The sequence below is a fragment of the Passer domesticus genome, chromosome 11 (assembly GCF_036417665.1).
Source record: "Passer domesticus isolate bPasDom1 chromosome 11, bPasDom1.hap1, whole genome shotgun sequence".
Taxonomy (NCBI): domain Eukaryota; kingdom Metazoa; phylum Chordata; class Aves; order Passeriformes; family Passeridae; genus Passer; species Passer domesticus.
The window spans coordinates 1,760,493-1,784,851 of NC_087484.1; the positions used below are offsets into that span (position 1 = coordinate 1,760,493).

The 24,359-nt window shown below is 49.3% G+C and overlaps 3 protein-coding genes across 4 annotated transcripts in view; 1 reads left to right on the forward strand and 2 right to left on the reverse strand.

The window, feature by feature from the left end:
- Window positions 1-2,850: 2,850 nt before the first annotated feature.
- On the reverse strand, window positions 2,851-8,385 carry ARL14 (ADP ribosylation factor like GTPase 14). Its single transcript, XM_064385113.1, has one exon. It carries the CDS (start codon window positions 8,200-8,202, stop codon window positions 7,621-7,623), a length of 582 nt encoding a protein of 193 aa, XP_064241183.1. The 5' UTR covers window positions 8,203-8,385; the 3' UTR covers window positions 2,851-7,620.
- Window positions 8,386-12,513: 4,128 nt separating this feature from the next.
- Window positions 12,514-17,678, forward strand: B3GALNT1 (beta-1,3-N-acetylgalactosaminyltransferase 1 (Globoside blood group)). 2 transcript variants are annotated; one of them, XM_064385118.1, is made up of 3 exons: window positions 12,514-12,768; window positions 13,307-13,498; window positions 15,111-17,678. In XM_064385118.1, exon 3 carries the CDS (start codon window positions 15,171-15,173, stop codon window positions 16,155-16,157), a length of 987 nt encoding a protein of 328 aa, XP_064241188.1. In that variant the 5' UTR covers window positions 12,514-12,768; window positions 13,307-13,498; window positions 15,111-15,170; the 3' UTR covers window positions 16,158-17,678. The 2 variants fall into 2 exon arrangements, with proteins under 2 accessions (XP_064241188.1, XP_064241189.1); XM_064385119.1 differs by having other exon boundaries at window positions 12,514-12,762.
- The window catches only part of PPM1L (protein phosphatase, Mg2+/Mn2+ dependent 1L), a 57,453-nt gene continuing 50,069 nt past the window's right edge, over window positions 16,976-24,359 (reverse strand). Inside the window, exon 4 of the mRNA XM_064385116.1 lies at window positions 16,976-23,880. Coding sequence (XP_064241186.1) covers window positions 23,531-23,880 — 350 coding nt within the window. The 3' untranslated portion in view covers window positions 16,976-23,530. The remainder of the gene's footprint in view (window positions 23,881-24,359) is intronic.

The window sequence follows — 24,359 nt, forward strand, 5'->3', positions numbered from 1 at the left end:
CCTGCCCTGGGCTCTGCTCAGAGCTGGCTCAGGGATCTCCTCCCACGAGGCCTCTCCGAATGTCTAACACCCCTAAGCACTTTTTTTCCTAGTTAAAGCCCTCTAGATATTTTTATTCTCATAAAATAAAATAAAAATTCTTATTCTTTCTGGAAGCTGCCCTGGGGTGAGTTCTGGGATAACTCCCAGCCCTGTGTCCTCCAGGAGAGGCTGCAGCCCAGCTGCCAGAGGGAGTTCCTCTGGCTCCACATCAGCCCAACATCTGCTCCTGCCACCAGAGCTCAGCCCGGGGCTCCCACACGACACCGAGCAGGAGCCAGGCAGCTCCAAAAGCATCAGCAGAGCGCCTCGGAAGAGCACAGCCTGCTCTGATCTCTGCCACTCTGCTTTAAATCACTTTTTATTTCGTACAACGTTCCATTGGGGGGTTGCCTTTAATTTGCATCGCTGCGTTTGCTACAATTCAGCCTGTAAATGTTCAGTTTTTCATGTGCTAGATCAGAGCTTTTGCAGACAAATTTGTAGGTCATGACGTGACCACTGGTAAAAATGTTCCTTGGCACCAGAGCTGGAGTAGATCCCAAAAATCCATCAGCTGGAGATAGCCCAAGAGGAAGAGGAATCAATCCTCAACCAGCAGATTGTGGAGCTGCGCTTCCCTGCTGGTGTCCAGCTGCTTTGCCTTTCCAGCACAATTCCCTAGTAAAGGAAAGGGAAAAAACTCATTTGAGATAAAAAGTGAAGAAATGGTTACTGAGATGAGCCGTGTCAGGGTGCCCTGGAAGATCCAGGGATGCGGTTTTTCCGTGTTAAAACAGATCCTTGTAGCACTGCTGATGGTGGGACAGGGACAAAAATGCTTCTGTGTCTGGTTTGGGGTGAGTTCAATAATATTTCTGAAAGGAAAGGAAAACTTCTGATCTGCTGGCAGGTCTGGGAGCTCCAGTATTCTGAATCCTGTTCCACTGGACTGCAGGAAGAGAATTCGCTTTTCCATCCTTAATTCCTCAGGTTTCCAAAAGGAAGGCTGATCACTGCAGCTGTATTTGAAAAATCAATCTACACAAATGCTCAGATAATGAAATGGTGGGAGGTGTTAGGTGATGTGGTTCATGTTGGACACAGAAATACAGACAGGATCATGAAAACAGAGACATTTTGGGTGGCATCTCAAGTTTAAACTCTTTATTTCTGGCTGTTAACACTTCCAGGGAGCAGAGTTCAGCTCATAAAACAGCACCAAACCCAAGATGCCACAAAAATGTAAATGTCCAGATGCAGATTGCTATTGTCAGTGCTGTGTCTGAGGCTCCATTTGAAAGGAAACTCGAATACAAGGCTGAATAAGGAATTTTGAAAGGCTCAGAGCTTGGTATTGAGCAGAGAAATGAAAATATTCCAAGTTTGCATCTCTCTTTGTTCCGCTGTAATGGAGAAAATGAGTGCTCTGAGCAGAGCACTAACGAGGCCCATTCTCCCAAGGCTCAGGGCTGAGGTTCCCTTGATTTTCTGATGGCTGATAAATGGTAATATTTCTGTTCAGCTTTCCTTTTGAGGGGGAAGAATGGGCACATAATTTTCCTGAATTACACAGCACTTCAGCAGCTTCAGGAATCTTCAGATCACCGAGAGCAACCCTTTCTTTGAATGCTCATTATTCCTCTTTATATTCAAATCTCACTTCAGTTATGAACTGGTAACCAGGGCTCTTCCAAATCACACCCAGCTTGGAAAAAATGGGAATTCCCGTTTAGGAATCTGCTTCTTTGGGCAGTTTGGACATCACTCATTGTTAGGAATTTCCGGTGCCACAAAGTGAAACTTCATCCTAATGCATGATGGAAACAAATGTGGGCTTTACCTAAAGAGCAGCATCATTTATATTTATATTTATATTTATATTTATATTTATATTTAACAAATTGAAAATAATCTCTGAAAATAAGCCCATCTGTGCTGCAATGAGACAGTTTTTTTAAAAAAGCGATTTTTAGCTGTGTGGTTTAAGGCTCTCAGAGAGTTCTCGGGCTCCTCTGGTCTCCCTCCGTTTGAATTTGCAACCCGATAGTTTCGTTTTGACGAGCTGCAGGAAGCCTCACACACCACAAGATGTCTCAGCGAGGAAACACATTTCGTACAAGTATTTTTTAATAATATTACTCAAATTTCTGGTGTTTTCCTCGGGTTTTCTTTAGTGCTTGACAGGGGCTTTTCAGCAGCACACGAGGAAGCCAAGCCTGTACAAATTTACCCGTTAGCGTGGGCAATAATTGGGTATTTTAAATAATCAATGATCCAAATGACTCAGTGGAAAACCTTAAGCGTCAAAAAGAAAAGGCTCAATGTAGGTGACAGCTAAGAAATTTTTAATTTTCCTGTGTAGGTTAAATGGAGGAGTTATTTGAAACTATAATTCATTTCCACAAAGTTTGACTTTAATATGTTAAATATTTTTAACTCTTCACGCTCGGGATCAAGGCTGTTTGAAGCTGCTGTGAGGGGACGGTTCTTTGCAGAGTATTTTCTCCAAGTTACATTATCTTCATGGCCTGCTGTTGTTTTATCTGTGGAACTGCTGCCTTCAGCAGTGAGCGTTCAGGGAGAGCACAGGCGAGTTCCCTGTGAGCACAGGAGGGACTGCACACATGAAATTGTGATTTTCAAAGAAGAGCAGCCTCAGCTTTTGCACCAGAGTGCAAAGTTAATGGCTGGGAAGGAGTTTTATTTTTGCTTTTTATTGCTTTGTGTTTCTACAGCACTCAGTACTTTGGCCTGAGAATTTTCTCACTTTTCTTTTCGCTTCCCTTTTTCATGGTATTGCTGTCGTTCATCTTCCCCCACCACCCCTCCAGATTAACTCCTTAAATTCTCCTTCTGCAATTCTTTCTTACTGTTTTTCACCTTTCCAGAGAATTCAAGTGGGCACAAAAGAATTGTGTGACCACCTATAGACATTTTAGGTAAATTAAACCTTTATTATTAATCCTCAACAAAGGAAAATCCACGTGAATCCAACCCAAAATTATTCCCTTTATTGTTAATCGTCAGCAAAGGAAAATCCAAACCAATCCAAAAATTATTCCCTTGTGCTGGGAAAGGCATCCAGCCCTGAGCCACCCCATGAGGAGCCAGACATTAATTTATCATCTATTAATGAAGCTGTTTGCAGAATGCCTTTATGTTTTGTGCTGCATCCACATGACACGAGAGATTTTCACAGCAGTCTGGGATGGCCCTATAAGAAATAAAACTTCTCTGAGTTCTTAAGGGAGGGCTGAGAGACTCACATTCTTCAGTGATAAACGTGTGTACTTTAGATAAAGTAACTGAAAACTATTGATTAAGGCACAGTTACCCTTTAACAGCCAAGCAGAATTTCAGAGGAGATTGGCCTTTGTCTGGATCGATAAAATCCTTGCTGCTGTTCCCAGCTATAATTGCTGAAAACAAACAATATGTATGGCTCAGGTTTCAGAGGCAGGTGGGTTATTAAATTCACAAAATTACTTATTTTTTTCCAGGTATTTTGCCAGAATCAGGGTAATACAAGGCCTAGAAACTTCTAATTGGCCAGGCAAATAAAAAGGGTAAAACAAAGTAAAAACAAGTCAACAGAAGGTTAAAACAAAAGTAAAAACCCAGAACAAAAAGATGATCTTTGCACCAATGAAAGCACCCTGTAAGACTAAAAGGGGGCAGATGAATCAGTATGGGGAGAACAAGGAAATAATAAAAATTATTCGTCAAAAGCCACGGCTCATAAAGCATTGTCAGGAGGTTTGCATACCTCGTGGGAAAGGAGAGCTTTGAGGAAGGACCTGGCAGAAAACAAAGAAATGGGGCTGTAAATGTCTGTAAATGTCTGTAAATGTCTATAAATGTCTGTAAATGTCTGTAGGTCACTCCAAGCCCAGGAGTGGCTGAGAGCAAACCCAAAAACCCAGGGGAAATCTGCTAAGGAGACCATGGGAGCTGCACTGCCCTTGGGACTCCTGGGGAAGGACGAGGACAGGGAGAAAGCTCTGCTGGGCACAGACAGGGAGGGTGACAGGGCTGAGGGGACATGTGTCAGTCCAAGTGCCACAAACACATCAGGGATGAGCAGGAACACCGAGCACAGCTGTGGAACGGAATGTTGGAGAAGCTGAAGCACAAGGAATGCTCAGTTTGCTAAAATCCCCTGCCTTCAGAATGTGTCTGGGCTCGTTACTGTCCACGAATTTCCATGTGCAAATGGTCCCTGCAGTGTGGGGTGTGCTGAGGGCCCCCACCCTCCAGAATTTACATCCCAAATTACAGCCAGCTGGCCAATCCGGGCTGTGGGATCTGAGGAGATGGATGTCCAGGATCCAAACAGGATACCTGAGCTAATTAACGTGGAGGAAGCCTAATTGGAGCAGCACAGAAGTCAGCATGGCTTGGGGAAAAAACCTGTTTAATGTGCACACAGCACTTCAAAGTGGTGCTGTCTCCTTTGCAGCACTCAGAACTTGTTTGACACTTGTTTGTCTTTGCTTTGGTTCAGTTATTGTCCGAAATGAGATGGCACAGAGACATTTTGAGTAACAGCAGTTATCTGGAGAAGCCTTGTCCTGCATTCCTTAGACACCACACTTCTCCTGGGTTCTAAATTATTGGACTGTTGTCTCCCAGCCAAAGCAGGAGGGAGTGCTGATATCCAAATTATTCTGCTCCTCCAGACCTTCCCTTAAAATGGCATTTCATCCCCATTTCACCCCACTGGACCCATGCTCAATGAGCTCCATGTGTTATTCCTAAACTCAGAAATCTCAGCGTGACTTCAAACCACAGGGATCTTCTCAAGGAATGACATCCTCTGGGTCTGTCAGCTTTAAATGGTGCCATCCAAACACATCTCCCTGAGGGCACAGGGTCCTGCAGGCCCTGGGGTTCAGATCCTTCTCTTTGTGTGTCCCACTCATTTTGTCACATTGACTTTTCTGTCAGCACAAAGGAACAGAGACAGCAAACTCTTCAAGGAATGGGAGCAGACGCTGAAGGAATTGAGCCCCTCAGTTACAGAACACCTGCATGAGACTGCCAGAAGGCAGCAATTAAAAATACAAAACAGCAGGGTGAATGGATGAAAAAATTCCCATATTTGAAGCAAAATAAACAGCTGACCCCAATAAACATCTGACCCCAACTCTTCAAGGACTTTCATCCCATCTTTCAGCTCCACTCCCTCACGGCTCTACAGATTCTGATCTCTTACCAGCTCAAAGTATCCCAAACCCTTCAAAAATCTTAAAATTTTTGTAGTGAGTGATCTGTAAAAATTCTAAATAATAAAATAAGCCAAACTTATGCAGGAATAAATTATCCTGGTGCTGCTGGTTGGATTTCAGCACCGGCAGAATTCCTGAAACACCAAGACAATTCTGCTCATTGTGTTCAGCCAGGCAGTTCAAACTCCCCAAGAGGGATGGAGCTGGAAACTTTGGAACCTTTGGAAGTCCCTGGGTATTGATTTCACCACGGAACACGTGATGGGATCAGATATCCAACAGTTCCTGGGCTTCCCTTGGGAGCACACAGCGCGCTGGGGTGAGCCTGTGCTCAGAGCTGAGCCCCAGTTCCCCTTCCCAACACATTCCCAAGAAGTGCTGAGTGCCGGGAAGGTTTTTGCTCCAGGTTTGGAGCAGTGCACTCCATCTCTGTCCCATCCTGAGGGAGCCCCGAGTGCTCTGCTGATCCAAGCACGATGGAAAAGCCCCGGCAGCTCCCGGAGCAGAGGAACCCAAGAAGCCCTGGCTCTGGATTGATGTCCCTTGTCAGTGGAACGTTTGTCTCCGTGGGGATCAGCTTTTTGTGCCTTAGCAGCCTTGCCTTTAAGGGCTGGTCACTTTTCCCTGTCTCACTGAGGTTTTTAATTAAACTTTCAGGCATCTAATTCCTCCACCTGCACCTCCAAGCCAGCCTGACTGATATTTCTTTTAAAGCTTTAAAATGATTCCAAAAGGTTGGGGTCTCCTTGGGCAGATGTAATAGGCCTGTCTTCACTTCTCTGGGAAACCAAGCTCTTGGAAAATGCAATTTTTAAATGCTTGATATTCTGTGAAGTGAATGGAATTGAGTTTCTTCCTTTCCTTTGACGCATAATGTAGAACATTTTTTCAAGTTGATGTGAGTGTCATTTAACGTAATTTGATAACCTGCAGAAGGGCCTGTGTGCCTGAGACCTTATTCTCATTTTTAGCTGTATGAGCTGGTCTATTTTACGACTTTATTTCTCCCTTCAGAACTTGCTTCTTGGCTAATTTGAGACCTTGGTGCACCCTCATTAAATCTCCCAGGAGTGTTTCTCCCTGAGGAAGTCCTGAGCCCACAGAAGTACATTCTGCTTTATAACAGACACATGATTAGAATAAGAGAATTCACCTTATACACATGCAAACATTTATAAATGTATCAATATGAAATATCACTTTTTAAACATTGAATTGTTTGGCTTGGAAAACCAACATGAATGACTTTTAAAGATATTTTTAGGGACAGAAGATGATATTTTCTATTGAGCCCAAATCACCAGAGCGGGCAATGAGAAATCCAGACATTTGCTCATTTTTTTAGCAAGAATCTCAGCATGACTCAGGATTTAGCTCCTGGTAATTAATTAGTCTCAGTATTAATAACAGCTACTATTGCGAAACTTCCTTTTGTTTACTGTTTCAGCAAACCCACCTGATGTTTTTTGACTTTGAATAACCTGTGCATGAGACAACAAGGTATGTCTGGGTGATTTTATTGCTGCTTCACCCTTTTATAACTTGACATTCCTGTCTGTTTATTACTAAGAATGAAATGTAAACTTCCTACTTCCCACCTACTTCCTTGGTGTAATCCTGAAACAAAAAAACGGGAGCACAAGAGGACCCCTGCTGCGACTTTTCCAGAGGCCAGGACTGGGAAGTCACCACAAAACCAAGGGGATGCAGCTCTTCCCTGGCTGATCTCCTGCGAGGAGGGCATGCAGCAGTGCAGGGACAAGGGGAGCACGTGCATCTCTGGGACAATGGGAGGCCACAGCTGCTCCTTGGGGACAGCACTGGAGCCAGGCTCTGCCCGGGGCTGGGTGAGGAGCTCGTCCTGCTCATCACCACCTCCCTGCAGGAACTGTTTCTGGAATGCAGAAACAGCCAAATTCTCTTCTACATAACTGGAGCTGTAGCTCTCACCCCACTCTATTTTCAAATAAGAAACACATCTATTCCATTTATTACAAAACAGCATTTGATCACTGCTGACCAAATGGCTTGGCTGGTTTACATCTTGAAAAAAATTGATTTGAATCTTCATTTGATTTAAGCCACTTAAACACTGCTCACCTATTTTGTTTCCATGTGCGTGACTGCCCCTTTGTCATCATTCAACTTGAATAACCCCAAGTAAATAAAAAAATAATAATAAAATGCTACAGAGTCCTATCTCAGGTATGAGATATCCCATCAAGTATATCAGGTATAACTGTAGAATTTAATATTGTCAAAGTCCTTTATAAATATTTATGTATAAAAGTTCTTCAGAATCCAGTATTTCCAGATTTAATCTGTCCAACAAAGTATGTTAAGAGTCACCAGAAGTGGATGATAGAAATCCTTAAAAGGAGTTGAGTTCCTTCAGGGCGATGAAAGTCTCCTTTGACTTCTTGTACTGCCTGGCAAATGTGGCCACCCTCTGGAGAGCTTCTGCCAGCCCCTCTCCCGTGATGGCACAGCAGGGCTGCACGTACCAGTTCCTGTCACTGCAGTACTTCTTCATCTTCAGCTTCCTGGTGATCTCCTCGGCGTTCAGAGCTCCAGGCAAGTCCTGCTTGTTCGCCAGCACGACCACAGGGATGTTTTTTATGGATTCATTCTTTAAAATGAGCTCAAATTCCCTCCTGGACTCCTCCAGCCGCCGCTTGTCAGAGCTGTCCACCACGTACAGCAGCCCGCCGGCGTCTTCCAGGAAATTGCTCCAGACCTCTCTCATTTTCTTCTGTCCTCCAACATCCCAAAACGTCAGCGTGAAATCTTTCCCTGCTTCAATCATATCCACATTGAAGCCAATCGTTGGCATTGTTATAAAAGCATCTTTATACCTGAACTTGTAGAGCAGCGTGGATTTCCCCGCGGAGTCCAGCCCCAGCATCACGATGTTGGCCCCCTTCGTTGAGGGCTTGGCATTCTGGAGGCCCATTTATCCCGGGGACTTCTTGTTCCAGGGATATTCCCCCTCTTCCCTGGGGCCAGTTTGTGTCGCTGCCTTTCCCTGTCCTGAGGTGAGGCACCAGCAGAGGGGGAGAAGAGGCAGCCGTGAGCTCTGGAGCAGCCAGAGCTCTGCACAAACACACGCTGCTTTTATCGAGGTGATAAGGAGCCACGAGGCTTCGGAAGGCGCACAGCTCCGTGCCAAGCCTGTGGGTGGGACTGGGATGAGTAACCACGGCCCCACTGGCACAGGCACAAAGGTTACAGCCTGCCAGCTTGTTTGAACAGCCACGTTCCCAGCACCTGCAGCCTGATCCATGGATTCCCTGATCACCGCCAGGCCCTGGCTCTGAGAGAATCCCCCTGAGCATCCACAGCTATCTGGGAGAAAAATGAGATTGATGCCTTAGGCTTTAGCTTTTATATTCTGATATTTTATGTTCAGATTCTGTGCTGCTTTAGTGTGCAGTTCTGAGCTTCATGTTAAGTGTTGGTGAGCTCTGTGCACAGAGCAGGGAGACAAAACAATTCCTGCTCCAGCTGGGCACCAAGGACAAATGATCCCAATCTCAGCCCAGGAGCACAAAGCCCGTGGGCTGCAGAGAGAAAAACAAGCAGGGTGGGACTGCAGGGGCTGCAGTGGGATTGGACACTGAACTGCAATGTGCACATGGAGCAGAGCTGAGCCCAGGGAGAGACCCCGGCAGCGCTCGTGCATTTTGGGGCCATTTGGGTTCATCCTGGGGGCAGCCCTGGCTGGGCTCTGCTGCTGCCCAAGGGGGATCCACGGAGGAGATCCTTGGAATCAATGCTTACTTTAACTCTGTCCAGCCTCTGTTCCAGCTCAGCCTTCTCAAGGCATCTAGATATGAACACAAGCAGTGAGGAGGGGAGATTTAAGATTTAAGATTTAAGGTTTGTCCATACTTTAGCAAGCCACAGAATGAGCAGGTAGCTGATTTATCAGTGCATCTCATGTCCCACAGACTGATCTTAGGTGGTCTCGAATGTAAGTTCCAGCCCCTGGACTCAATCAAACCCTAAGAGAGCTCCACTAAAACTCAACTTAGGCTCTGCTCTAAGCAGCTGCCTCAGTGACTCCTCCTGCCAGGGCTGTAAACTCAGGGAGTTTGTTTGTGTTGTTGGTGAATGAGTTTAACTGCACCCCACAAGGTGGAGCCTAAATACAGAGTTTAAGGTCTGGTCATCACTGAGATCCCGCTGCCTTGCCTTAAAAATTCCTGTTACTTTCTTTTTGCTCTACTCCGTGGCTGCCCAATAAAGATTTCCTTCAGGAAAGGGTCAAGAAGCGAGGAAATAACTGAGTCTTGATCGTTGCTTTTGGCCACCACTCCAAGTAGCAGAATAAAACAAGAGGAGATAGAAAATGTAGTCAGCTATTAATGACTTCCTATTGACTGATTATTTTGCTGATATTGGGCTGCTCTGGCTCATCCTGAGCACTGCAGGAGTTGCCCTTACACCCAGGAAACCATTTCTCTTTGCTTCAGAAAGTCCAGAATCAGCAAAAAGGTGTAAAGGTCTTGCAACGAGCTGCTGACTGATAGAGCAATCATTTCGATAATTACGACACTGGTTGCGTAAAATCCACCTCAGCCCTGACAGACAAGTTATAATCTGGTTTCTCTTGAGGCTAAAAGGGTTAGACCGGGACTAATTGGGGGCAAAGAGAGATGACAGTGACACACTCACTGCTGCACATTTTTCATAGTTAATAACACGGCTGGATTATGTGTAGGGTTTTTCAGGAGCAGGTCAGGATGTATTAAACCAGGGAGGAAAGTGTTTGTGTTTCTTTACAAATGAATGGACACGAATTAATTGAAAGATGGGGAGGCAGCCAACTGTAGAACACAGGGTTAACACGTCAAATGGATCAGAATTCCCTGATGCAATTGCAATAAAATATGGACATCTTGAGCAAGGCAGGGATGGATGGTCTGTCCCCAGCTGTGATTCTAAGATCCCTCCCAGTTCTCTCCTCTGGGTGCTCCTCCTGCACTGGATGTTTACGATCACAGCTGTTATTTCCTCCATCAGCCGTCGCTTCAAAGCAGGGATCAAGCAGATCCCGACTTTTTACGAGGTAATGTGCGCGGGGCTCCGCAGGTTTCTGACCGTGCCACACCCGGAGGCAGAGCCGCTCCCGGGAAGGATTCCCCTGCTGCTCCCGAGGCCAAAGCTCGGGACAGAGCCCTCCTGCTGCCGGGGCGCACGGAACCCCCCTTGGCTTGGTCCAAAACCTTTGGGTTTGCTCCGTGCCGAGCCTGCCTTCCAGCCCCCTGCAGAACCAGAGCCAGAGCAGACTGAGCCTCACCAAGCGAGCCCCAACTCTGCCCTTGACTCTTCGCAACCTGAAGAGCTGAACGCGAGCCCCGCACATCCCCAGCTGGGCCAGCAGGACATCCCGGGGCGATGGACGCGCTGATCAGGCAGCGAACCCTCACGGGGCACGGAGGGGAGGCAGCAACGCCGCCGGGGCCCGCCCGGGCTGCCGGGGAGGGCGGGGGAGCGGGAGCCGCTCGGGGAGGCGGAGCTGGAGGCGGCTCCTTCCCACCGAGCCCGGAGCGGGACACGGTAATGGGATGGGATGGGATGGGATGGGATGGGATGGGATGGGATGGGATGGGATGGGATGGGATATGGGATGGGATGGGATGGGATATGGGATGGGATATGGGATCAATGGGATGGGATGGGATGGGATGGGATGGGATGGGATGGGATATGGGATGGGATGGGATGGGATATGGGATGGGATATGGGATCAATGGGATGGGATATGGGATGGGATGGGATGGGATATGGGATGGGATATGGGATCAATGGGATGGGATGGGATGGGATGGGATGGGATGGGATGGGATGGGATGGGATGGGATGGGATTGATGGGGTGGGATGGGATGGGATGGGATGCGATGGGAGGGGATGGGATGGGATATGGGATGGGATGGGATGGGATGGGATGGGATGGGATGGGATGGGATGGGATGGGATATGGGATGGGATATGGGATCAATGGGATGGGATATGGGATGGGATGGGATGGGATATGGGATGGGATATGGGATCAATGGGATGGGATGGGATGGGATGGGATGGGATGGGATGGGATGGGATGGGATTGATGGGGTGGGATGGGATGGGATGGGATGCGATGGGAGGGGATGGGATGGGATATGGGATGGGATGGGATGGGATGGGATGGGATGGGATGGGATGGGATGGGATGGGATGGAGATGGAGATGGGATGGGATGGGATGGGGTGGGATGGGGAATGGGATGGGGAGTGGGGATGGGGATGGGATGGGATCAATGGGATGGGATATGGGATGGGATATGGGATGGGATATGGGATCAATGGGATGGGATGGGATGGGATGGGATGGGATGGGATGGGATGGGATGGGATGGGATTGATGGGGTGGGATGGGATGGGATGGGATGCGATGGGAGGGGATGGGATGGGATATGGGATGGGATGGGATGGGATGGGATGGGATGGGATGGGATGGGGAATGGGATGGGGAGTGGGGATGGGGATGGGATGGGATCAATGGGATGGGATATGGGATGGGATGGGATGGGATGGGATGGGATGGGATGGAATGGGATGGGATGGGATGGGGAATGGGATGGGGAGTGGGGATGGGATGGGATGGAATGGGATGGGATGGGATGGGATGGGGAATGGGATGGGGAGTGGGGATGGGATGGGATGGGATGGGATGGGATGGGAGGGGATGGGTTATGGGATGGGATATGGGATCAATGGGATGGGATGGGATGGGATGGGATGGGATGGGATGGGATGGGATGGGATGGGATGGGAGGGGATGGGTTATGGGATGGCATATGGGATCAATGGGATGGGATGGGATGGGATGGGATCAATGGGACAGGATGGGGTGGGATGGGATGGGATGGAACGGGATGGGACAGGATGGGGTGGGATAGGGATGGGATGGGATGGGATGGAACGGGATGGGATGGGATGGGATGGGATGGGATGGGATGGGATGGGATATGGGATGGGATATGGGATGGGATATGGGATGGGATATGGGATCAATGGGATGGGATGGGATGGGATGGGATGGGATGGGATGGGATGGGATGGGATGGGATGGGAGGGGATGGGTTATGGGATGGCATATGGGATCAATGGGATGGGATGGGATGGGATGGGATCAATGGGACAGGATGGGGTGGGATGGGATGGGATGGGATGGGATGGGATGGGATGGGGTGGGATAGGGATGGGATGGGGATGGGTGTGGAGCAGGGACGCGGCCCCGCGGGTGCAGCGAGCCTGGGCGGGGCAGTGCGGGAGCCCCGAGCGCCGAGCGCCGCCGCTGCCGGGCCGGACGGGGCAGCCCAGCGAGGCTGGAATGGGTGCCTGGGCTCGGCAGAGGGCGGCGCGGCCCCGCCGCCATCCCCTCCTGCCCGGCCCGCGCCTCCCGCTCCTCCCCGCCTGGAAAAGGAGAAGCGATGGACGGGGCAGGCACGAGGGACAGCGCGAGCCGGTAAAGGTATTTAATAGGGTTTTTTTAAGTTTTAAAAAGAAAAACCTTGAGGTTTTGTTACATTAGAGCATCGCAGTGCGGGGTCTTGTGAAATTGCCTCTAGTTTCGATTGGTTTTAAGTTTAAAAACGTAGAGTCGGTGGCTGGTTTTGGGCTGGAAGGACATTAAACATTAACTCGTTCACCTCCTGCCGTGTGCAGGGACACCTCCCATAGACCAGGCTGCGTCCAAGCCGGCCCTAAAGCCAGCTTTAAATAGTACATTTCCAAATTATTTCTGCTGGTAGCTTTACAAAGGAATTATTTTCCTATACACCTATTATTACGGTATTTTTAAATAATCATATTGTACTATTGGTTATTATAATTAGTAATCTTTATTGAATATGAGAATTTCCCACCCTTTTCCTGCCCAAGCACGTCCATATTACACAATCCCGTACCTGGGTGGAGATGGATCTAAATCCCCGCGAAGCATTCTGAGCCTTGCGTTGCCTCACATTCATTTCAAAAGTCACCAGTTTTATCTTCTGCCACTATCTCAGCCTGGAAGAAAACAAAAGTAATGCCCGGGAAGGAGCTGCCGTCCGCAGCTGGAAGGGAGAAAGTGCCGGCACAAAGTCTGGAAGTGGAGGAGGAGCTGGAAGGGCAGAACCTGCACCATGACCGAGCAGAAGTGCTCAGACCTCGCTGACTCACCTGCCTCACTTTGCTTCGAGCACTCGAAATAGGAGAAGGTGGGCATTCATTTCCCTGTGTGGCTGGGGTTTCCTGAAAGACCTGAATTGATGTTTATTTTCCCAGATTTTTCCCTTATGTAGCAGATCAGGATTTGTCTCCAATTTTGTTGTTCACAGTGTCATGAAATCAGGCTTTTCTTCCTATAAAAATCAAAATATTTATAATATTTTTTTCCATGATGCAGCCAAGAACTGATCAAATGGATCAGTTTTCACTGATATGCTTTAAAGTTGATCATCAAAATAAATGTTGTCGATCTAAAATCAAACAATAAGCACTGATACATAACCTAGGTTATCTTCTTCTTTCTCCTACTGTCCACTGAAAGTCAGGTTGATGCATAAAAAGAGAATATTCCTATTAGTTAATTGCTGATTTTGAGAGGAATCAGCCAGAAATTATTCTCTTTAAATGCTTTAAAATTGCTTTAATCTGTTTTAAGGCCATTGTTGGTGAAATGTTCTCCAAATGCTTCCTTTAAAGGATGATTAATTTAAAATCAGATCCTACACAGAAACACGAGGCAGGTGGGCTCTGGAAAATCAAATTCCCCTGGATTCCAGAGTGCTCTTCTGGGGGCTGGATTTATTTGTCAAATCTAAAACATTTCTGAGCCCTGTGGTGAGATTTTTGAAGATAAAGAGTAATTAATTGTGCTGTGAAATCAAACCTTCTATTATCCTGACTGTGTCTTTGTGTGTGCTCATGCAGGATAAATATTGTTACTGCAAACATCAGAAACCATTTGGAATTCCTGCAGTTAGGCACTGGAGTTATTTTGGCTTAAAGATGGCTAAAATAGATGATGGAGCACGTGTAGTTTTAAGGAAATAAAACTACATGAGGGTACAGGCCTGGGGGTTTAGTTTTAATCTGAATTTTGTGGAGATTTATCCATTGGAATCTCTAATCCTGACATTGGAGCAGCAGCTTCAGCACAGATTCCACAGGGGTTTGGAAGGGCCTGCTGTGGATCTGTGTGCCTCAAATCCAAAAATTACCTGGCTAATGGTAAAAACTGTCATGATTTTGGTCAAAACCAGCTTTAGTACATCGCTTGATTTAAGGATGTTGATTTTCACCTTCCCCCTCCCCTGAGAACAAGCCACTGCTTAGACCTTTAATGGCAGTGAAATACTTGCTCGTAGTTCTGCTGTCTTGCCCGTTTTTCTATCATTAACATAAAAACCAGAGTTCTGATGCTCTGAGCATCCATTTCCCGAGCATTTGTTGGGTTTGGTGCACGGGGTGGTGTCCTTGGGGTGAGGCTGAGTCAGAGACATGGTGCTGAGATCCCTGGATCACAGCCCTTGGAGCTGGAGATCAGGTCTGTGCTGGGGGGGATCTGCAGGGTCAAAGCCACGAGCTTTCAGTGCAAGGCCTGCAAACTCTGCTGGGCAGGGGCTGTGCCCTGCTCTGCCATCCCTGCTGGGCAGGGGCTCCATGCCCTGCTGCCATCCCTGGGATCAGGGCTGTGACAGCTGGATCAGGAACGCTTGCGTTGGCTGGTCCCATAGCACAATCCCAGCTGGCACTTCAGCCAGCACAAGGAAAAGGGAATATTTGACTAACAGCACTCTGAACGCCACTTTCCCCTTTCTTCTTCAGCAAGGAAGATGCTCCAGGACTCCTGGAACAGATTCTGAGCGGCACCAGCAGATCCCGACCATGATCCCGGTCGCGGTCAGCGCCTTGTGCATGAGACCCCTGAAATGGATTTTCCTGTTGCTGCTGCTGTTTTCCCTGATAACCATGTGGTACATAACCTTCTCCTCCAGGGCTGGCCTGGATAATGTGAACCCTCTGTACTTCTTTGAGTACGAGCCCGTGTACCGGCAGCCGCGGCCGTTCACGCTGCGCGAGCGCCGCGGCTGCGCCGACCTCCACCCCTTCCTGGTCATCCTGGTGGCTTCCAGCCCCGGCGACGTGCGAGCCAGGCAGGCCATCAGGACCACGTGGGGCTCCCGGGACTCCTGGTGGGGCCAGCACATCCTGACGCTGTTCCTGCTGGGGCAGGACACGCAGAGGGAGGACAGGGCGGCAGCGCTGGCGGTGGAGGACGAGAGCATCCTCTACGGGGACATCATCCGCCAGGACTTCATGGACACCTATGACAACCTCACCCTGAAGACCATCATGGCCTTCCAGTGGTTCTCCGAGTTCTGCTCCAACGCCAGGTTCTTCATGAAGACCGACGCCGATGTCTTCATCAACACTCCCAACCTGGTGAAGCTCCTGCTGCAGCTGAATTCCTCGGAGAACGTTTTCATCGGGTACCCCCTCATCGACAACTTCGCCTTCAGAGGCTTCGACCCCAAAAGGTACATCTCCTACCAGGAGTATCCCTTCAAGCTCTATCCTCCCTACTGCAGCGGCCTGGGATACATCCTGGATGGAAAACTGGCTCTGAGGGCTTATGAGCTGATGGGCCACGTCAAACCTCTGAAATTTGAGGATGTTTACGTGGGAATTTGCTTAAATATACTCAAGGTCAACATCACCATTCCAGAAGATGCAGAACAATTCTTTCTCTATAAAATCGACTTTGATATCTGTAAATACAGACATTTGATTGCAGTTCATGGCCTTACATCAAATGAACTGATCCAGTTCTGGCAGGATTTGTCATCCAACACTTCAAAAACTTGCCTTTGACTGTGGATTTCTTTAGAAACTTCAGTTTGCTGTAGGAGTGGCCTCTAGAGATGACTCTGACTGCTGGGGCAGCGTTTCTGCAGGGTGTTGCAGTGCTTTTCAACAAGAAGAGGGATTCACAAAGCACTTTTCCAGGGGTGTATCCTCAGAGGGTGCCTGGGAATGCTCTGTCCCTCTGCTGCCTTTCCATGTGCTGGGAGCAGCCCTGGGATTTCCCCCTGACTCTTCTGGAATGTACAAAATGCCGTTGAGGAAAGGTGTTCCTGCCAAGAAAGCAGCTTGGAGGATGATTCCTGAATTGCTGCCTGGATTGTTTTTATTGTTTTACTGCCACTCTCCTTTATTTGTTCTCTGCCCAGCACAGAATTTAATCCAACCCAACCCAACCTTGTTTTCTGTGTAAGCCTCCTGAGAGTGTCACACCTTGTTATTTAAATGTGTCACCTTCACAACCCTTCCAGGAGTGTTCCCAGCCTGTGGGATCTGCAGGAGCTGGTGAGAAATGCTGGAGATGTGATGCACTTTGTGTGTGCATATTAAATGGAATGACTTTGGTGTCTCTGCTGGTGTTCCCAGAGCAGGGAGATGGAGTGGAGCTCACGATCAATTTGGACATCCCAAAAACACTGGGATCATCAATCCCTCCCACCCTGTGTGTGTGATGCATCCCAGGAGTTTTGGAACCCTGTGGAGAAGATGGGAAATAATTTCTGTTGTGATTTATGCCTGGTTCTAAATGCGTTTTTTGATTCCAGTTTGAAAATTGGACAAAGGAAGAAATCCTCCCATTGCTATTTTAAAGAAGGCCAACTCTTCCCTGTGTGTAAAGACCATTTTTTAATCACTTTATTCATATCAGCAAGGCCCAGTTTTCAGTAGTTTACACTTCTAATGGACAACGATACAGAATTTGCAATTGCATGAACAGAATTAACCTGGACACATCCACTACACGGGGGAGGGACTGAGGAGATGTCCTGGCCACGCTCCCAGGGCTGGCCCACCCAGAGCCCTGGTGTGTGCCAGGGCAGAGCCCGGGGCTGCCCAGGGCTGCAGGAGCAGGGCTGAGGGTGCCCAGTGCCTCCAGCACCCAGGGGCACTGCTGGCTTTGGCTCTGCTCCACAGCTGCACCCGGGGCTGGATTTCAGGATGGGCTTGTGGCTTTTTAGGGATGAAAAAGTCTTGGGGACAACACTCTCCAGACAAGGGTTGCAGATGTCAGTGTTCTGATGGTGAAAAGGTCAAAGATGTTAAAAAATAAAGGCTTTTTTTTTTTTTTTGGGGACAATATAGTATTGCATAACTGAGGGAATGATGCTCTTGTGTTCCTAGATCCAGGTGAAATTCCAGCTGTGCTGTGGGTTTAGGAGCTGGGATTTGATTGTTCTCTGAGCAGGTACGGGGAGAACTGCCTCGTTCTGTGATTGTTTCCACATCTCAAACCCCAAACCCCTCAGTTCTTCTCTAAGCCTGCCGTGTGAAATGCTCAGAAATAAATTATTTACCACAAGAACACTGATACTACAGCACAGCTTGTATTGCTTTTTCCAAAATAAAAATGCAATTATGACTCTGCTGCCTTCAGAAAATGGATAAAGCAGAGAATGCTCGTGGTGAGGGAGGAATGAGAGTCCTGGGGAGGTGAGGATGGCCAGAAATTCTCCTGTCACCTGCAGCAATTCAGGGTTTTGTGCCCCAAATGCTGACACTGCTCACAGGTTCCAAGGCTTAGGTTTATACACAGTGATCTCTTTGTGCCACCTGAAGTTAATTGTCATTGACAGTGCCAGCAGCACTGGAAAAACATCCATCCTGCTCCTGGTTTTCCTAAAAAACCTCATTTCCAAGTCTGGCTTGTATTTGATTCTGACTTTATTATTGCTTAAAAGGCTGTAAAACTCCTAACTGAGCTCCTGTTTCTGCTCAAAGCCATTCTTAGGGAAGTTTTTAGTGTGAGCAGCCTGGCAAAAAGTGAAAAACCTTAAAAATACGAAATAATCTGGGCATTGAAGTAGGGGAGGGGCCAAATTTTATTGCATCTGCCTAGAATATTGTACTAAAACAAAGTACAAAACACAGGTTAAAGGTTTCCCAAATCCTAAGTGTTTTTTTTTTTTTCCCTCATGCAGCTGTATTAAATCAGAATTCCAAATATTTGTGATTTTGACAGGAAAACTGTGGGGTTTTCTGACCTGAAAAGCCTAATAATGATAATAATGGTAATAATAATAATAATAATAATTGGAAGTTGCTGCTGGGTGGGGAGCAGAAGTGAGTTCTAAGGTGAAATTCCCATGCTGGATGTTATTTCAGAGGAGTTAAAATGCTTTGTGTGCATCCTGGCACAAAGAAATTCCCCAGAAATCTTCCAGGAGATGCAGGGGCAGCCCTCCCTGTGCTCAGTGCAACAGGATGTTTGGGACATTTCCCTAAATTCTGCCTCACATTTATGGATGGTTGGTGTCAGAGAGGCTGCCTGTGTCCATGGATGCAACTCCACAGGCTTCAAAAAATGCAGGATTGGCCATGAAATATGCTTGGGAAAAAAGTGCTTTAAAAAGTTCCCTATTGCTCAGATCATTCCCAGAATCCCAGACTGCCTTGGGTTGGAAGGGACCTTAAAAACCCCCTCGTTCCAACTCCCTCAGGGCTGAGCAGAGCAGGCACAGGAGCTGCCCAAATCCAGGAAATCCACACATTTTCCCCTCAGGAATTGCCCTCAAACCTCTGCTTGTGGTTCTGGCAAGGCTCCAGCTGCACCCACCAGGTTTTTTTGCTTCCCAGAGCACCCAGATTATCCTCCAGAGCTGGACTCAGCTGGAATTTTAAATTACCTCAGGAAAATCTAAATTTATCCACCTGCTCCCCTAAGCCTTGTCCAGTCAGCACTGGAAAAATAAAAGTAACGGAACTTCAGCTCATTATTAATTATCTGTACAGATCATTTTCTCTGGGGGTTTTAGAAAGGCCATTAATGAATAGATTGGGCACAAGGGGCAGCAGCTCTGGGCTCTGCAGTGGCCAAATTCCAGCAGAACATTCTCACTTGGAATTTTGTTCAGAGGCCTAAAAGCCTGCTTCGGGGGATGAAAGGCTGGTGAGGTGTTTTTTCTGTAATATAATCACTGACTAAATGCTTCTCTGTGTAAAACAAGTATCAGCTACATTAGCAATAAATCCATATTATTTAAAGCAGGGCTGTCTGTATCCTGAGACACAAAATTCCCTTTTTTTTTTTTTTTTGAGGCTGTGGCGTTGGTGTTTCTGCAGCCAAGCTGATGCAGTGCTTCAATTCTGACTCCTGGATTCCAAAACCTTCACAACATTTTAAATTTCACCTCTGGAAATGGTTTCACCCTGCAACAACAGTAGTGGGAATGGAAATCCTTTATCCTGGGGGCTGCTGTGGGGTTTGTGGGAATGCCTCAGGCCAGCAGAAGGAGCCACGGTGCCACCAAGCTGGGGACAGGCTGGGACATTCCAGCCCTGCCAGGAATTCCAGGAAGGACCCGAGGGATGGATGAACTCCACAGCAATCCCTGCTGCAGGCTGAGGGAATCCTCAGAGCATCCCAGGGGAGAGACTGGGACATCCCTGGGAGCAGCCCAGCTTGGGAACAGCCCAGTTTGGGAACAGCCCAGTTTGGGAACAGCCCAATTCCCCAGAGCTGGGACATCCCTGGGAACAGATGAATTTGGGAACAGCCCAATTCCAGAGCACTAGGAGCAGGAATGTCCCTGGAACAGCCCAATTTGGGAACAGCCCAATTCCCCGGAGCTGGGACATCCCTAGGAACAGCTGAATTCCTGACACTGGGACATTCCTGGGAACAGATGAATTTGGGAACAGCCCAATCCCAGAGTGCTGGAATGCCGCTGAAACAGCCCAATTTGGGAACAGCCCAATTCCCAAGCACTGGGACATCCCTGGAACAGCCCAATTCCTGAGCATTGGGAGCTGGAATGTCCCTGGAACAGCCCAATTCCCAAGCACTGGGAGCTGGGACATCCCTGGAACAGCCCAATTTGGGAACAGCCCAATCCCAGAGTGCTGGGATGCCCCTGGAACAGCCCAGTTTGGGAACAGCCCAATTCCCAAGCACTGGGATATCCCTGGAACAGCCCAATTCCTGAGCATTGGGAGCTGGAATGTCCCTGGAACAGCCCAATTCCCAAGCACTGGGAGCTGGGACATCCCTGGAACAGCCCAATTTGGGAACAGCCCAATCCCAGAGTGCTGGGATGCCCCTGGAACAGCCCAGTTTGGGAACAGCCCAATCCCAGAGCGCTGGGATGCCCCTGGAACAGCCCAGTTTGGGAACAGCCCAATCCCAGAGCGCTGGGATGCCCCTGGAACAGCCCAGTTTGGGAACAGCCCAATCCCAGAGTGCTGGGATGCCCCTGGAACAGCCCAGTTTGGGAGCAGCCCAGTTCCAGAGTGCTGGGATGCCCCTGGAACAGCCCAGTTTGGGAGCAGCCCAGTTCCCCAGCGCTGGCTCAGCCTCGTGGTCCATCTGTCACCTCAGGCCATCTGAAGGTGCTCTTTGGCAGCCACTCCCTGTGTCCTGAGGCTCCGGCTGTCCCCAGGGGGATGGAGCCACCAAACGTGGCTGGGTGAGCAGGAGGAGCTCCCGGCTGTGCCCAAGGCAGCTCCCTGTTTTTGGGGGGAGAGCAGCGGGAAGGCTGGAGCCCTGCTGCCACAGCCACAGGGATATTCCTGCACAGCACCTGCAGCCCTTCCCAGATGGAGGATGGATGGATGGATGGAGTGTTAAGGCAGTGGGAGAGCCCTGCACTGGTCAGGTTGCATAAGCAATATGTACAAGGAGTTCATCCTGTCAGCCTCCAGCTGTGTCACGACAGAGTTTGGCACAAGTCAGCACCACTGGAAAGCTGGGAATGCCTTGATTTGGAGGGAAAGCTTCCAAACCTTCCAGCTGGGAGCACAGGTAGGCACTGCACGTGGATGTGGGAGACCACACAAAGCCTCTCACCTCCATCAGTCCTTCCTCTTCAGACCTGAAGCAGCTGAAGCTCCTTTTCCAAAGCAATCAAAGCAAAAATTCCCTGGCTGAGCAGAGATCATTGGCATGGGTGGCTCTGGCCAGGACAGCCCTGCCAGGGAGGGGAGAGCAAGCTGAAGGTGCTGAGCCAGTTCTTGCTGCAGCTGCAGCCACAGGGCTGGTTGGGATGTGCCTGAGGGACAGGGAATGATCCTGGAGTGATGTGGAATGATCCAGGCAAACCTGCAAACCCCTCCTGCCCTGCTGTGTTTGCCTGAATCCAGCGAGAGCTGCCCTGCCAGGGCTCCCTCCTGGCTGCAGCTCCTGCCAGCTCGTGTCCCTGGCTGTCCCAGGGCTGTGCTCAGAGCTCGTGGATCCCTCAGGAATGCTCCCTGCAGCCAGCAGCTCCCACCCCAGCTGGATGTGTGCTGTTTTCCTGGGCATGGCACACAAACATCCCCCTCCCTCAGGCTGGAATCCCTCTTTCCCCAGGGCAGCTGTGCCCTCCAAAGGGAAGGCACAAGGGGAACACTGAAGGGGACAGGGAAGGCAAACTCCACACACTGAGCTGCTGCCCCACTGCTGCTGTGCCATCCCAGCCCAGGACCCAGCATTCCCATGGAATCACCACCCAAGGGCTGACCCAGCTACCCAGAACAACTGCAGCAATTGGTACCAATTCCTGCTGGCTGCTCACCTGAACGCCTCAGCCAAGGTCAGGGAGCTCCCATCCCTGGGAAAGGGGCAGGACAGGCTGCCTGCCTGCTGGGCACTCCTCAGGGGCTCTGCCTGGAGTTCAGCACCAGTACAGGGCCCCAGACACGTTTTGGAAATACCACCAGAGCCAATTAAGGGCTGAAATCATCCCCAAAGAAATTAAAGGAGGGAAGTTTGTTGGGGGAGAGGTGACCTAGGGACAGAACAAGACAAAGATGGGGATTCCTTCTCGAGCAGAAGTTTGTGCTCTTTGATTTTTTGCCTTGAGAGACCCCCTCAGCACCTCCCCAGCATGGCTCAGCCCCACCCCAGACCCCTGCAGGTGAGCAGGGGGGCCAGGCAGCTGGGAAATGAGGAATATTGCCCTTTCCCAAGGAACAGGGAATCCATCACATCCCTGACCCAGCTCTGCACCCAAACACAGGCAGCCTCCATCACCCTCAAGACTTGAGCAGATTGTCCAGGACCACGTTCTGGGGAGATCCCAAGGACTTCTGTAAGGCAGGATAAGGATAAAGGAGCCATCCAAAATCCTGCCTGCCCTGTCCCTCTGCCATGACACAGCTGGTACCAGAGGTGCAGCAAACCCAAACTGTCCTCATTCCAACTTACAGCAGTCACAGATCCCAAAATACAATTAAATACTGAAAGTTAGAGCTAAACATACTTTTGAAAATCTAGATTTAACACAACCTTTCATCTCTACAGTGCATTGATGCTGCCTGGCATTTGCATGTCATCCCAAAAGCCCGTTCCAGAGGGGTCTGCCCTGGGATGAACACCACAAATCCATCTGCAGTGGTACAAGGAAGTCTTTCACAGGCTTGACTCCCAGCTAGGTAGCTCTGAGGAACGCCCTGCTTGGGTGAGGTTCCCAACAGTCACCAGTGACATTTCATTTTCTCTCACTTCACTTTCCAAGTCCATGCCACAGAAATAAGGTCAGGGTGATTCTTGGTGAAGGACAGACATTCTGCTACCACAGCTGAGCTCTGCTCCCATCCAGGAGGGTCAGAACTGCCAGGGTTTGGCTGAAGTTCACCACAAGTTGGTTTGGATACAATATGGCCTAGAAGAACTGTCCTAGAGTAATGCACAGCCTGAATAAACGTGGTAATTCAGGAGCTCTACCTACTCACATGCTTGGCAGGGGTTTGTTTCGGGGGGAGGCTGAACAAAGCGAGAGCCAGCAGTGGCAGCAGGCTGAGAGTTGGCTCCTCTTCCTCCTTCACGTCACAAACCCTTCTCCCACCCACCCACCCCTACCACTGCAGGGCGCAGAGATGAGGAACATGAGAGCAGCCCCTGAGCAGTGGCACCCAGGAGGGAAAAGCAGCAGCACTGCCCTGAGCCAGCCTGGGGCTGGCACCCCAGCGGGGAGGAACCAAACCAAAACCCTTCACAGGATTCCTAAAGAAAAGTGAGAAACGGGAGGTTCCAGTCGCTTCCTAAGGAGCAGCGAGGGCACAGGGCAGGGACAGGGGACAAACTGGATTCTTGTGGTCGCTCAGCATGGATTTGTTGTATTGCTCCTTTTGTCAAGCCAAGAGCAGAGCCCAGAGAGATCCGCTGCCGCGGGAGAGCCCGCACGGCGTTCCTGGAGCTTCCTACCACGGACAAACTGTTCTGAGTCCTGAGCGGGCCCGGGGGCTCCTCACTGCTGCTCCTCTGCTTTGCTGCTATTCCTGAACTTCACCACCATGACTGTGATGTTGTCGGGGCAGCCTCTGTAGAAGGACTGCAGCACGATGCTCTTGGCCCCGAAGTGCGGCTCGTCCAGGCGCTCCTTGATGAACCGCACGGCCTCCTCGTTGCTGAAGGCGTCCCACAGCCCGTCCGAGGCCAGGATCATGAACTCTGGCTGCAGTTTGTCCAGGTCAAAGCTCAGGATGTCGGGGTCAGGGATCACCACGTTCAGGTTCTTCAGGGGGTAATCGCCCAGCGAGCGCGACATGGCCAGGATGCCCTGCACACGCCACGAGCCGTTGAAGCTGATGAACCCACCTGGGGGGAAACAGCAAAATCAGCTGAAATCAGCTCTTTCGAACATCCAAGGAGCTCTTTGGAACATCCAAACAGCTCTTTGGGACATCCAAACTGCTCTTTGGAACACCCAAGAAGCTCTTCGGGACATCCAAGGAGCTCTTTGGGAGATCCAAGGAGCTCTTTGGGACATCCAAGGAGCTTTCTGGTTCCCACCAGATGCCCCCCAAAGGTTCATCCTGAGGGGTTACAGAGCTCAGAATGTGCCAGTTGATGCCTCAGGTTTTAGCTTTTGTATTTTTCAGGTTCTGTGCTGCTTTAGTGTGTGGGTCTGGGCTTAATATCAGGGGATGGTGAGCTCTGCACAGAGCAGGGAGACAAAACAATTCCTGCTCCAGCTGGGCACCAAGGACAAATGATCCCAATCCCAGCCCAGGAGCACAAACCCCGTGGGCTGCAGAGAGAAAAACAAGCAGGATGGGACTGCAGGGGCTGCAGTG